Genomic DNA, 15,906 nt, shown 5'->3' with positions numbered 1-15,906 from the left:
TGCGTTGCAGGTTGATTTAAGGTGTGCCTCTAAATTTTCTGCTTGTGCTCCTAAAAATGTTCAGTAAGGGGCTACAGTACTCCAAGTAAAAAAAAAGTTGGTCTGGAGCCCTGGATATTATTAAAGACAATGTATATTATCAATTTATTTTGAATATAGCCTTCATGATTTGCTGTTGCAAAATATGTACATTAGTGTGATAAACGCGTAACCAGTTTGGTGATTGCTTCCGGCCGGTGCAAAATTGTCATTATGCAGGTTTTTGGAAAACAGCTAACTGACATGGAAATAAAAGCAGAAAAATGGGAAAGAGCAAATTCCAGAAGAAGTGGCTGGAAGGTGAACAGTTTGGTTGCAGCCCATTGATGGGCAAAACGGGGAAGGATTTTGCTGCGTCTGTAAAACGGTATTTAAGCTGGGAGCAATGGAAATTAAGATTGTAAAATCACATGCAAGCTGACAGCCACAAATCAGGGGTAAAAGGCAGACTGAAATTAACTATGTCTATTTATTTTAGCGTGGCCAACAAAGCTTCAACAACTTTTACAACTATGACGACAGCTGCTGCTGTTAACAATTAAAATGGATTTCATAGGACCCTACAAATGAAAATGTCATGCATCTGAAGCTGTATTTTAATAATAAGCAACAGTGTGTATTATATGTTTATTGTTTTAAATGGTGCTCACTCATTTCTGTGAAGGAACAAGCACACTTCATGTTTGCTTGAAATAATCCTCAAGCATCTAAATGCATAATTTCCTTCAGTTCAGTTTAAATTTGTAAATAAAATAAATTTATTTTAAAGTTTATAATTTTATCAACCTTGGATTGTGTAGAAAATTGTTTAGTGTATAGGGCCCAATTCCTGTATTTTGCTTGGGGCCCCCAAATCACTAAACCCGCCCCTGCTTATCATATCACTTTCACTGTACAGAAACAGAGCAGAGAACATTTACATTATCAAAGAACATTTTCACTGAAAGTCTAGTTCACTTTCGCTGACACTCATCTATTCTCTTTGCTCTTCTGCAGCATGAACACAAACATGTAGTCTTCCATTGTTGTTGTTGTTTGTGTTACATGACGTAGGGTTGAGACGTGGGGTGATGACATCATTGTTTCACAAAATATACGGATTGGCTGTACACATGAAAATGCAAAGGTGTCATTTTAAGATTTATGCACTCTGGGACCCAGTTTCAAGAAATAGGGATTTCACTCTCCCAAAACACCGGATTTCTCTGGACAAAACATATATACCACAGGAAAAATGTACATATACAGCTAAACGTGTCTCCGTTTGTACTGTGATTGTTTTATATGACTGTGTATAACAAATGACTAAATTAAATGCTTCCCACGTACAGTGCAGTGATACGGTTCCTCTCCAGTGTGAATCCTCTCGTGTTTTTTCAGATTTGATGAAACATTGAATCTCTTGTCACAGTGTGAACACTTATAAGGTTTCTCTCCAGTGTGGATCCTCTCGTGTTTTTTCAGACTTGCTGACTGACTGAATCTCTTGTCACAGTGTGAACACTTATACGGTTTCTCTCCAGTGTGAATCCTCTCGTGTTTTTTCAGACTTGCTGACTGACTGAATCTCTTGTTACAGTGTGAACACTTATAAGGTTTCTCGCCAGTGTGAATACTCTCATGTGTTTTCAGATATGCTGACGCACTGAATCTCTTGTAACAGTGTGAACACTTATAAGGTTTCTCGCCAGTGTGAATCCTCTCATGTCTTTTCAGACTTGCCGTATCACTGAATCTCTTGTGACAGTGTGAACACTTATAAGGTTTCTCGCCAGTGTGAATCCTCTCATGTCTTTTCAGACTTGCTGACTGACTGAATCTCTTGTAACAGTGTGCACACTTATAAGGTTTCTCTCCAGTGTGGATCCTCTGGTGCTGTTTTAAACTGCTCACTGAACTAAAAGTCTTTTCACACTCAAAGCACATGTACTCTGTATCAGCAGTATGCGTTTTCTTATGTACTTTCAAACTTTGTGGATGCAAAAACCTATTACCACACAAATGACATGGATGTGGCTTCTCCTCTGCATGAACTTTTAAGTGTTTCTTCAAAAGTGAAACCCGTAAAAACATTTTACCGCATTGATCACATGCGTGCTGCTTCTCACCAGTGTGGATGTTCATGTGTCTCTTCAGGTTTGCGGATTGTTTGAAACACTTCCCGCACTGATCACAAGAGACTGGTTTTGCTCCAGTATGAATTCTCATGTGACGCTCAAAACCTGTTTTGTGTGTGAATCTCTTTCCACACTGAGTGCAGGTGAAAGATTTCTTGACTCTTTTTTTCTTTAAATCTTTCGGTTTGGTTTGAGTGCAACTCATTGGTTTTCCTCCAGTTTTGACATGATTTTTCTCCTCAACTTCATTTGATTCTTCATTCTCCTCTTTTTCTTCAATTAACTCTGAAATAAAAGTAACAATTATTTTTGGTAACTTGTTAAAAAAAGTGAACATAAACGTGAACCCATTCAATGCTTAACATCTGTAAATACACAATTAATTTTCTTTGCTTCAGATTGTATGGGGACAACTCGATAAAATAACACAAAATGAACATGTTATTTTTTCAATGCCCTCTACACACTTTGAAGCATCGTTGTTCTTTGGAGTCAATTTGACCCCAGGGTCTTTGTTCAGTTCAGTTCAATTTATTTTTATAGCACACATAAAACCACCATGGTTGATCAAAGTGCTTAATGTCCGGAAAATAAAAATAAAAAGTTAGACAAAAAATAGACAAATACAGTAAAAACATCACAATGTCTCATCTCAACTTGAAATAAAAGCCAATACAGGTGTGTCTTAAGTAATGACTTAAAAATTCCAACAGTCTGAGCAGTTCTTATGTTTACAGGTAAACTATTCCACAAATTAGGTGCCACCACTGAAAAAGCTTGGTCACCGTTATTTTTCAACCTAGTTCTCTGTACATTGAGGAGCACCTGATTGGATGACCTCAGTGCTTTAACACGAGCGTGGACATGTAAAAGCTCTGATAAATACACAGGCGCCAACCCATTTAAAAGCTTAAAAACAAACAATAAAATCTTGAAATCAATCCTGAAGAGGACAGGAAGCCAGTGTAGAGAAGATAGGACAGGGGTAATGTGCTCATACTCTTTAGTCCCAGTTAAAAGCAGAGCTGCTGCATTTTTGACTAACTGTAAGCTCTTTAGCCAATAGTCTCAGTTGAAAGAAACTGGCATTTACAAAAGAACTACTTTATTTTTCAAATTTAAAACCACTGTCAAAAATCACACCAAGATTCTTGGTAAATAGACAAACATATACACCTAAATTACCAAGTGCATCTACACAAGCCCTTAAATACCCAGGACGACCAAACACAACAATCTCAGTCTAATTTTCATTAAGACAAAGAAAGTTCTGATCCCGCCATATTTTTAAATCTCTAAGTCAATTAAGTAATGACAGAAAATAACCTTTGTCATTTGCTTTGACAGGCAAATAAATTTGTACATCATCTGCATAACAGTGGAAGGTGATATTGTGCTTTTTTAAAAATACCCTAAGGGCAGCATGTACGAACTAGGGCTGTAGTACTCGAGTCCGGTCTTGGACTCTAGTCCGGACTCAAGACATTTTTCTGTCGTCTCGGACTCGTTGAATTTGCACTCGGACTTGTCTCGGACTTGGCCATTGGACTCGCCAAGTCTTCTAGTTGGTCTCGACCGAGTCCAGCAAAAAAATTAAATAAAAAATTTCTCCTTCAAAACAAAACCACATTTGCATGATGTCGCGACTGAAAACGTGTGGAAAACGCTAGGTGCGCCACTCTCCATATTTCCAAAGCACTCTGTAGCCTGCGCTTGCGCTCCAGTGGCGTCTGCTGTTGCTGGGCAACCATGACCCGCTCTCCATGATGACGCAGAAGTTTCAGCAAAGAATAAATGGAATTCACTTAAAATCACTTGCAGTAGCTCTGCTAATAGATTCATTTAAAAAATGGCTATCCTTGTACAACTATGATCATCTGTTTCTCCATCTTGCCTTAGCTTTCAGTATTGTTCTCTACGGACCTCAGTGTGTATCAATCACTCCTCTCTTCCTTCTCTGCAAAGGTCTTAACAGCTAAAACATCCTACTAACACAACAAAATTAACAGCTGCTGTGACGCTCGGACACTATTCAAGACTTTCTCTTCTCTTCTTAATCCGCCGCCTCCACCTCCTCCATCGACTCTTACAGCGGACGACTTTGCAACTTTCTTCACAAATAAGACGAGATCCATCAGTGAACAATTCTCCACACCACAGACTGAGGAAAGCTTCACAATGACTGATGCACACTCTTTATCCTCCTTCTCCCCACTCTCAGAGATGGACGTCTCCAAAATTCTCCTCTCCAATCATCCTACTACTTGTCAACTTGATCCTATCCCCACTCACCTCCTTCAAGCGATCTCTTCTTCAGTCATACCTTCACTTACTCACATTATCAACTCCTCTCTTCAATCTGGAACATTTCCCTTAGCATTCAAGCAGGCTCGGGTAAGCCTACTGCTCAAGAAACCATCTCTAAATCCAGCGCTTCTTGAAAACTACAGACCGGTATCCCTTCTTCCATTCATTGCAAAGACACTTGAGGGGGCTGTGTTCAACCAGCTTTCTATGTTCCTTGGACAGAACAACCTCCTGGACAGCAACCAATCTGGCTTCAAAAGTGGCCACTCAACTGAGACTGCTCTGCTCTCGGTTACTGAAGCCCTGCGACTAGCAAGAGCAGCTTCAAAATCCTCTGTACTCATCTTACTGGACCTGTCTGCTGCTTTTGACACTGTTAATCACCAGATTCTCCTGTCCACCCTCAGAAAGATGGGGATCTCTGGAACTGCTCTCCTGTGGGTTAAGTCCTACCTCTCTGACAGATCCTTCAGTGTGTCTTGGAGGGGTGATGTTTCAAAGTCACACCACCTTGCTACTGGGGGTTCCTCAGGGCTCAGTACTTGGACCACTTCTCTTCTCCATCTACATGACATCTTTAGGAATTGTCATTCAGAAGCATGGCTTTTCTTATCACCGCTATGCTGATGACACCCAACTCTACTTCTCATTCCAGCCTGATGACCCGACGGTAGCTGCTCGCATTTCAGCCTGTCTGAGTGACATTTCCTACTGGATGAATGACCATCACCTTCAGCTTAACCTTACAAAGACTGAACTACTGGTGATTCCAGCTAACCCATTGATTCATCACAACTTCTCTATACAGCTGGGCTCGTCAACCATAACTCCTTCGAGGACAGCCAGAAACCTAGGAGTTGTGATGGATCATCAGTTAAGCTTCACTGACCACATTGCTACAACGACCCGGTCCTGCAGGTTTGCCTTATACAACATTAGGAAGATTAGACCCTTCCTGTCAGAGCAAGCAACCCAACTTCTTGTCCAAGCTCTTGTTCTCTCCAGACTGGACTATTGTAATGCTCTCCTGGCGGGCCTTCCTGCATGTACTGTCAAGCCTCTGCAAATGATCCAGAATGCAGCAGCGAGGGTTGTCTTCAATGAGCCAAAAAAAGCTCATGTTACTCCCCTCCTCATCAGGTTACACTGGCTACCAGTAACTGCTCGCATCAAATTCAAGGTACTGATGCTTGCCTACAAGACAACCACTGGCACGGCACCAACTTACCTAAACTCACTGGTTAAATCCTGTGTGCCCTCCAGAAGCTTGCGCTCTGCAAGTGAACAACGCCTTGTGGTGCCATCCCAAAGAAATTCAAAATCACTCTCACGGACCTTTTCCTGGACTGTGCCCAGCTGGTGGAATGACCTCCCAATCTCAATTCGTACAGCGCAGTCTTTACTCACTTTCAAGAAACATCTAAAGACTCATCTTTTTCGCCTGCACTTAACCTACTAACACCAGTACTTTTCCTTTTCTTGTCTTTTTCATTTAATTAAAAAAAAAAAAAAAAAAAAAAATTATATACACCTGGCTATGCGTTCTATACTAGACTAACTGAGACTTGTCATGGCACTTGTATTCTGTTGTTGTTCTCTTGTTGACCTGACTGCTTCTATTGTTCTCATTTGTAAGTCGCTTTGGATAAAAGCGTCTGCTAAATGATTAAATGTAAATGTAAATGTTCCGGGAAAGGATGTGCATGACCAGTGGTGCACTCACTGCGACCTGAAAAGTTTAGATGTTTCTAATTTAATTTTCTACCTGTTAGATTGTGTTTTATTTACGTCTACACCTAGATAGCCTTTTTTTTAAATCAATAAACGCGTATTAATGTATAGCCTTATGCAACAATTACATATGTAAATTTTAAAAACTTTATATATGACATTACATATTTACATTTTCATGTAACAGCCAGTATTTGTATCTGTAACAATCACAAAATTTTTCCTATCTGCATTCGGATACAATATCGTACAGTTACTTGATAAGACTGTTATGACTTTTTATATATTTTTTCGTAGTTATCACTGAACAAGTATGTCGTGTTAAACTGAAATAATTATTAATTTCTAAAATAATATTTATCATGCAAGCAGAGAGATGTCATGACAAATGTTTAGTGATCATTTGAACACGACTGAATCCATTCAATGCACACATTCTCATTACGCAGAACACTTTGAGCGAGTCTTAATGTTAATGAACTTCACTAAACAGATGTGTGTGTTCCGCGCAAACCAGCAAAAGGTAAATATGCAAACATGTAGGACAAGTAGACAATGTATCCGTATCGAAGCTGATTATTAGCCTACTCTTGAGAGAGAACTGATTTGGTTTTTGAGAGACTGAGACGCGCAGCGCGGCTGTTTGATTGTTGAGCGCGCTGTGCTTATTCCATTCATTCGTATCATGGTAGCCTAAGCTTTCAATATTTGCCTTTTAAGTATATACAAATAATATAACGTGTAGCTATGATGTATTATTATAGGTAAAATTACTCTTGCAATGCTCTGATTTCTGAGAGATGCACAGAGAGGCGACAACAATGCGGTGTTTGATTTGCTCTCTTTTCACTCATAAAGTTTACATTCATTCACTTCTGGCGCTGATGCCCTGGCTCACCTGTTATCTAGCAAACACCAGACTCTGTCAGCTTTAGCAGAGTATTCAGGCAGAATTATTCCTTGAGCGTTATTCGTTTTTTAAGCCATTAACCGTGCCATTCCGAATAAGGTATTCGGCTTCAGGCACAACCCTAATTATTACATTACATATTTTTTTTTACATGCAACATAGATAAGGTCATATAGTAACAGCTCCACGCAATATTGTAATTCTAAAATTCACGTCGTACTTGCAAACACTTTGTATGCATTATGGTTAATACATGCTGGAGTAGTCGATTGTTTCACACAGAGCTCGACTAGTCTATGCAAGCCCTAGTACAGTATGACAAAAATTTCGCTGTATTTATGTGCGCATGTCCAGTAGAGCCAAACGTATCCATTCTAGCCTTGCTGCGCGCATTTGTCCCGAGCTTTGCGTGTGTCTGTGCACTGTGCCAATTAGGCATAGTCATATACATTTTTGACCACAGATATAATGTCAACAAAAAATAAAGTACATAAAAATTATTTGACCTTACAGTTCCAAACTTTGTTTGTTTATCCAAGTTTAGCTCCCAGGGTCGGACTGGGGGTAAAACCAGTACTCATTAGCAAGGCCCCAAAGGAAGAGAGGGCCCTTGAAAAGTATGAATCTGAAATATATATTTTTTACCTGGATATTTTCATGGGTGGGGGCCATGGGGGCCCATCAGGACTGCCTATGCATAGGGCCCAGGATCTTGTGTAACGCCCCTGATAGCTTTAACCCTAATTATACACACTTGAACCTAATCAAGCTCTTACTAGATACACTAATCTTCCAGGTGTGTTAAGGCCAGTTGGAGCTAAACATTTCAGGACATTGGCCATCCAGGATGTAGTTTGGAGACCCCTGACCTACAGAGTTGTTACTTTGCACATGCTTTTTGATCATTACAAATAATAATGTAAAATGATTTTCTTAGAATAGGAGATATGCTTTCTCTCGCATCACAAACATTATAGTTATGTATGTGGTCTTGAAGAGGACCCTTTTTTCTTTCATTTGGACTCGGTCTTGGACTTGGACTCGAAACTTTTGGACTTGGACTTGACTTGGACTCGAACCTCTTTGGACTCGGTCTTGACTCGGTCTCGACTAGTCCTGGACTTGGACTTGACTTGGACTCGACAAAGCCGGACTTGACTACAGCTCTAGTACGAACAAAATAACATAGGGCCCATTACTGACCCTTGGGGGATGCCACAAAAAGAGGGTCAGCAGATGACGAAAATTCACCAAGGTGAAAACTTCTGTATGTCAGATATGATTGAAACTATTTAAGGGCGTTGTCCTTTATGCTGACACACTGTTTAAATCTAGATGAAATAATAGAGTCGTTGACAGTATCAAATGCCGCAGTCAAATACAAAAGGACTAAAACATCAGAGTTACCAGAGTCCACAGTTAAAAGAAGATCATTAGAAACTCTTAAAAGAGCAGTTTCTGTACTGTGACAGGGCTTAAAACCAGACTGAAAATTTTCAGAAATTCGAAATTCATCGATAAACAATTTTGATTAAAAACAACTCTCTCCAAAACTTTTGATAAAAAGGGGAGTTTAGATATAGGTCTAAAATGAGACAAAATGGAAGGATCCAAGTTATTCTTTTTTAATTGTGGTTGCACAACGGCATGTTTAAAAACAGCTGAGCTGAGAGATGTATTGACCAAAGATACAATGCTTGGCCCAATAGTGTCAAAGACATCTTTAGCCAAGCGTGCAGGAATACTGTCAAGGGGGCAGTTTGCAGGAGGTAGCGGTTTAACTATGTCAGAAAGATAGGAGAATGTTACCGGCTCAAACTGCTCAAAGACAGCTGAGGAAAAGGAAGAATCAGGGGAGTGGAAAACTGAATTATCAGCATGATTTAGGCCTGGGCGAAAAATCGATTGAATGAATTAATTCAAATTTTTTGTTACAGGTGATTTAAAAAAATAAGTAAATCGAGTTTTTGTGTAATGGCGCATTTTTGGCTCCCCGGAGCTTCCGTAGTGTTAGTTTCACATGGCAGTATGGCAAGCAACAACAACAACATCATAGAACACAAGAAACAACAAGCGTCAACATGGCTACCAGTGAGAGTTGGAAGCTTGTTCCCAAGAAAGGAATAAAATCATCTGTTGTTTGGAACTGCTATGGGTTTGCTGCAACAGACGTGGAGCAAGAGACCCCACGCTGCCTAAAGCCCATCGTAGTCAAAAGCAGCAGCACCAGCCGAATATGAAACTGGGGGTCTTGCTTTTGATTAAGGCTGCTCCGATCACGATCGGCCGATCATTAATGCGCATCTCGTCAGTAAAGCCGGTTTTCTAATCAGCGGTAAATTCCCTAAGGTGCGTGATTTCACATCAAGCAGCTGTTACTACAATGAGCCATAACTGAGAAGATGCACAAATCCACGTTAATTTTCAGCGTTTATTTGCGCATCTTCTCAGTTAACAAACGGCTCTGTTTAGTAACAGCTGCTCGATGTGAAATCACTCACCTGAGGGAATTTACGGCTTAAATAAAAGCAAAATTTGCTTTAAGTTGTCTGCTGTTTGTACTTATTGTTTTCATTAAGTAGGGGGGAAAATCGGAAAAAATCGGAAATCGAATTTAAAAAAATCAAATCGGAGATTTTTAGGCCATATCGCCCAGCCCTAGCATGATTATTACACAGGTGTGCCTCAGGCTGGCCACAATAAAAGGCCACTCTAATACCACGTTTCCACCACAGGAACTAGGGACTTTGGGCTGGTACTCGGTCCACTGGAGGAACCAGGATCTAAAAGTTCCAGGTAAAAAATGCCCCTCAGAAAGTACCTGTGGGTGAGGTTGGTAGTACTTTTTCAAAGTTCTGGATGCATCAAAGAGCATGACTGCTGTGGTTATGTAGGCTGAGTTTGTAGTGTGTTCTACCATAAAATCAGTGTGCTTTAGTTCAAAGTGTGGTATTGAAAGCTAGACCTGGTCCAGCTTGTAACCTGGGGGCCTGCCCTCCTATGGCTTATACATGTCAAATTATGTATTCACGTGTTATTTATTGACAACCAAAAGCGACTAAATTTTAATTAAAGATAAAATAAAGATTGCATCTTTCTACTTTGCTAAACCAAGCCTGTGCGTGTGTTCCTTTTCTAACATAGAGTCCCCTTGCCTTACCAGTCTTGTACAAGCGGTGGCGTAGTTAGCATTGCCATAGCTCTACGGGGAGCTACATATACACCCATTAATGTATTGAAATATTATAATCCCTTGCCTTTTTTTTTTTTTTTTAAACATATAGATAAGTTGAATACAGACCAAAGAGTCCCTGTTAGATTTAGAGTTGTTACGATTCCGATACTAGTATCGGAAATATCTCCGATACCACAACAAATTCTGGCATCGTCGAGTACATGAACCCATATACCGATCCGATACCATTTTCTTAAACAAGACCTAGTTATGACCGCTAGCTTTGCCTAACCGCTGCACGGTAGAAGAATGAAAACGCATTAGCAGCACTGATCTACAGGTCCTTCTCAAAAAATTAGCATATTGTGATAAAAGTACATTATCTTCCATAATGTAATGATAAAAATTTAACTTTCATATATTTTAGATTCATTGCACACCAACTGAAATATTTCTGGTCTTTTATTGTTTTAATACTGATGATTTTGGCATACATCATGAATACCCAAAATTCCTATCTCAGAAAATTAGCATATTTCATCCGACCTATAAAAGAAAAGTGTTTTTTAATACAAAAAAAGTCAACCTTCAAATAATTATGTTCAGTTATGCAATTAATACTTTTTGGGAATTCTTTTGCGGAAATGACTCCTTCAATGCGGTGTGGCATGGAGGCAATCAGCCTGTGGCACTGCAGAGGTGTTATGGAGGCCCAGGATGCTTCGATAGCGGCCTTAAGCTCATCCAGAGTGTTGGGTCTTGCGTCTCTCAACTTTCTCTTCACAATATCCCACAGATTCTCCATGGGGTTCAGGTCAGGAGAGTTGGCAGGCCAATTGAGCACAGTAATACCATGGTCCGCAAACCATTTACCAGTGGTTTTGGCACTGTGAGCAGGTGCCAGGTCGTGCTGAAAAACAAAATATTCATCTCCATAAAGCTTTTCAGCAGATGGAAGCATGAAGTGCTCCAAAATCTCCTGATAACTAGCTGCATTGACCCTGCCTTTGATTTTTTGCCTTTCCTTCTCCCCAGTCTTCCTCCAGACTCTGGCACCTTGATTTCCGAATGACATGCAAAATTTGCTTTCATCCGAAAAAAGTACTTTGGACCACTGAGCAACAGTCCAGTGCTGCTTCTCTGTAGCCCATTTCCTGCACACGCCTGTGCATGGTGGCTCTGGATGTTTCTACTCCAGACTCAGTCCACTGCTTCCATAGGTCCCCCAAGGTCTGGAATCGGTCCTTCTCCACAATCTTCCTCAGGGTCCGGACACCTCTTCTCGTTTTGCAGCGTTTTTTGCCACACTTTTTCCTTCCCACAGACTTCCCACTGAGGTGCCTTGATACAGCACTCTGGGAACAGCCTATTCGTTCAGAAATTTCTTTCTGTGTCTTACCCTCTCGCTTAAGGGTGTCAATGATGGCCTTCTGGACAGCAGTCAGGTCGGCAGTCTTACCCATGATTGCGGTTTTGAGTAATGAACCAGGCTGGGAGTTTTTAAAAGCCTCAGGAATCTTTTACAGGTGTTTAGAGTTAATTAGTTGATTCAGATGATTAGGTTAATAGCTCGTTTAGAGAACCTTTTCATGATATGCAAATTTTTTGAGATAGGAATTTTGGGTTTTCATGAGCTGTATGCTAAAATCATCCATATTAAAACAATAAAAGACCTGAAATATTTCAGTTGGTGTGCAATGAATCTAAAATATATGAAAGTTTAATTTTTATCATTACATTATGGAAAAGTAACTTTTTTTTATCACAATATGCTAATTTTTTGAGAAGGACCTGTATATATGACTGGATCGCTCATCGCATTCTAAACTGCCACCAGACAGTGAAGCCGCTTCTATATTATAGATCAGTGGTTAGCAGTATGTCTCTGTAGTACCGGTAGTTACCGACTTTCTGAGTATATTCGGTACCCGCAGCTGCGTTCAGTCGCTTCCGTGTTAGTCAAAGCGCAGGGCTCCAGACAGTAGCCGAATATATACTAGTGTCTGTGAACATTAAACTGCAAAATACTATTTAAATATTGCTCCTGCAAATTCTACATCTCTGTGGGTGACGGGCGCAGATGCGCGGGAGCTCACCGTTTAGTAGTCTCTGCTGTGTGTCACTATATGAGGACACGAACGCATAAACTGTCACTTCAAGAGAATTTACCGTTTTATTTAAGAAAACTGTCATATCATAAACACAGACACTCAAAGATCTTCATGGCAGCTCATTAAAATAAATGTTTGGTTTAACATGAGTAAATTGACAATATATTTAGCTACTGTTGCAGCCTACAGTAGATTTAGCTATGTCTCTATGTAGTAATAATAATACGTCTCTATTAATAATAATAATAATTATGCCTAGACGGTTGCTTGTTTTTTACTTGTTTTGTTGTAAAGAGATTATCTGATTAATATATAATTTTTTATGTTCCTAGATTTATATGTTGCAGTTTTTTATACAGTTATATTGTAAAACTAAAATACCCTTTTTAGTTTGCGGTGTTAGATTTTTGGCTGCATTTGAAGTTCTTTTTCGCTTAAGAGTAGTTCACCATGTATTTGTTCATGTTTTATTAAGGGATCAGTCTGAAGCACACCATAAAATAATTCTAGCAATTTACACAGGTAGTACTAGTAGTATATACAGATACACACCCAGGTATCGGATCAGTACTCCGTATCGGCCGATACCCTGAGCCCAGGTATTGGAATCGGTATCGGGAACAGAAAAAGGGTATCGGAACATCTCTAGTTAGATTAACCCAAAACAAATTATATTTTGTTTAACCACTAAAGAGACTTCAGAGTCCGCTGCAAATATCAGAAGGACTAGCTGAGGTAAGAATTCTCTCAGCGAATAAATGTGCACTGAGCTCCCGCTGATCGTGTGGAGCTGACAGTCTCTGAAATCGGCAAACCCATTTTTAAATGGGTGCTGTCTTTATAAATAAACCGCAGATGTCAGGGCTCCAAAACACCAGATAAGTAAAACTTTGTAACCCTACTGTATGTATGTGACAAATTGACCTATATACGCACGAGCGCATTGTTTGTTTCAAACCCAATACTTTTGATAGAATATACATTTAACTTGAATTAGGTGAAGTTTGGGATTGATTGTAACATTCACATGTGTGTGTTTTTTTGACGATCCGCAAGTGACGTTGTTGTCAAAAGCAGAATCGGCCATTCAATCATACTGCCTTCCAAAACTTCTGCCAGTTTTCATCAATCCCTGCTGTATTTTTCAAAGTAATCATACAGAACCAAGGTTTAGAATCTCTAGATTACATTATTGCCATCATTTTGTCAAACATATAAATAAATACCATGGATGGTTATAGATTCGTTTAGGAACAACTGTGCTTCTGGCTGCCTGCTAGGTCCCATTTCTGGCAAGCTGATTGGCCGAATATGACAAATATTTCAGCCCATGTGTGCTGTATTATTCTGCACAGAGTTGGTAAAATTGAATTATTTTCACAATTACTGAAATGTCTTTTTTTTTTAAGTAAATTAAAGCAGCAAAAACAACCAAATGTCTGTAGTACTTGTAGGCTTACAGGTATATATTATATACAAGTGTATATTACTATTTGAAATATAATATAAATATCATATACTTAAAAATTTATAAATATAATAATATACTGTTGATATAATATGATATCATATTTTTAAAAGGCTGATTATTTAAAAAAATGTTCTCAATTGTATTCATCTGTTCTCAGATTGTAATATCCGAGAATGTACTTGTAGGCCTCATTGTTGTGTGTTGTGAAAATGAATTTCTTTGGCCTACTGATGTTTATTCTTAAACAAAATTCAACATACATGCATTTATTGATTTCTAAATGATAAATAACAATCAATTAATATTACTTTTGAGAAATAAATAATTGTCTATTTTGTAGGTATTTTTACTTGGGTATTTTTACTAACCCTTCTTGATGAAACTATGCCAGAAGTGGGAAAATAACTTGACTTCCATATCATCCAAGGTGAGTCATTTTTCATCCTAACTGAAATAAATAGAATTATGGAGTAGTAGTCTTAATAAGTAGATATTTATTTTAAATTATGATGAAAAACTGGAGTAGGATTGATGCTCTCGGTTTCATTAATTAGTGGTTAATTAGAAAATATTTTTTTTATATATATATACACCTTTTAAAAAGAGGTGTTTGAATTATGCAAATAGACCAAGAAATGAGGAAGTTCTGATATATTGAGTTTTATTGTTTTAATTAGGTACAAAAATGACCCCTAATTTCCGAATTTAAAAATTCCACAATTTTCTTAATCATCTGACTTTAATAATTTAAAAAACATTTAAAAAACATATCTATCATATGGTTATCATTATATATAAATTTTCTAGTATTGATTTTTTTTTTGTCACATACCTACTGTAACATTACCACAAACAAACATTAAGGATGAATGAAAAATAAATTCCAACCTCCTTGTTCCTCGTGTTTTATTCTCCAGGTTTCTGGTTCCTCCTGTTTTATTTTGCAGGTTTCTGGTTCCTCCTGTTTTATTTTGCAGGTTTCTGGTTCCTCCTGTTTTATTCTCCAGGTGTCTGGTTCCTCGTATTTTATTCTCCAGGTTTCTGGTTCCTCGTGTTTTATTCTCCAGGTTTCTGGTTCCTCGTGTTTTATTCTCCAGGTTTCTGGTTCTCTCGTGTTCTCTTCACTCTCTTCTTTAATAAACTCCATTTTCACAGCAGCAGATCTCAGTTCAGACGATACTTCTCCAGATATTCCTGTTGGATTCAAAACTTAGTCACGACTGTGAGGATGACAATATAACAGCTATTTACTGACCTGGTTCAAAAACTGTATTTTTCTCTTAAAAGAAGGATGTCTAACTGTTTGTATTAAGGCAGCATACTGGCATAACAACAACAGAGAGCGCGGTATAAACGGATAAACCTCTTCTTCTGAGGTTTAATGTTGTTTTTCAAACAAACGAATGTGTTTAGCGCCACCCGCTGGACTGGAAAGAAAAGCGACGCGGCAAAAACAGGACTTCGCCAGTTCGTCGTCATTTGGGTCGAACACCAAACGGATCCCTGTGCCCTACTCCTTTCGAAGAGCCCTTTAAGTGAGTTATTTGAAGGGTGTAGTACATTACTGTCTGCGCGTCCGAGCAACATCCAGCACTACATCCGTTGCTGAATGAATGGATAAATAAATAAAGATTTACTTGTCTAATTGTCTTATTTTAAATCTTCCTTCCGTCAGTTTGGTGTTTAATACAAATAAATGGATATAAATAAACACAGTATGAACATTTCCCGCTGCTATCCTTTGATTTTAAGTTGTTTTGTGTTTGATGAGAAATAAAACCAAAAGCTGAAGATGTTTTCTGAAGATGTGGTGTATTTATCAGTGTCTTTGCTAATATATATCACTATAAACTGAGGTGACAGACAGTGATTAACCTCATTCTTTTGTTTCTATATGGATAGACATTTGCATAGATGGGCGAAAATAATCACCTAATTTTGTAAATGAAGCCAATATTTGCATTAAGCACAGAGTTTTCACTTGTCTATAACTTAAATTAATAGCTTACATTTACAAACTGAGCCTGCAAAGAACATCTCAGTTA

General features: G+C 38.7%; 1 protein-coding gene across 1 annotated transcript; it reads right to left on the bottom strand.

Moving 5' to 3' along the window:
• Positions 1-1,130: 1,130 nt before the first annotated feature.
• LOC127952183 (zinc finger protein 501-like) lies at positions 1,131-15,202 on the bottom strand. The gene is made up of 3 exons (XM_052550576.1): positions 15,117-15,202; positions 14,750-15,055; positions 1,131-2,441 (listed from the first exon to the last, which is right to left on the bottom strand). Exons 2-3 carry the CDS (start codon positions 15,006-15,008, stop codon positions 1,345-1,347), a joined length of 1,356 nt encoding a protein of 451 aa, XP_052406536.1. The 5' UTR covers positions 15,009-15,055; positions 15,117-15,202; the 3' UTR covers positions 1,131-1,344.
• Between the last annotated feature and the right edge of the window lie 704 nt (positions 15,203-15,906).

The sequence above is a fragment of the Carassius gibelio genome, chromosome B3 (genome assembly GCF_023724105.1).
Source record: "Carassius gibelio isolate Cgi1373 ecotype wild population from Czech Republic chromosome B3, carGib1.2-hapl.c, whole genome shotgun sequence".
Taxonomy (NCBI): domain Eukaryota; kingdom Metazoa; phylum Chordata; class Actinopteri; order Cypriniformes; family Cyprinidae; genus Carassius; species Carassius gibelio.
The sequence above is the reverse complement of the archived record's forward strand: the minus strand, read 5'-3'. Positions and strand labels throughout refer to the sequence as shown.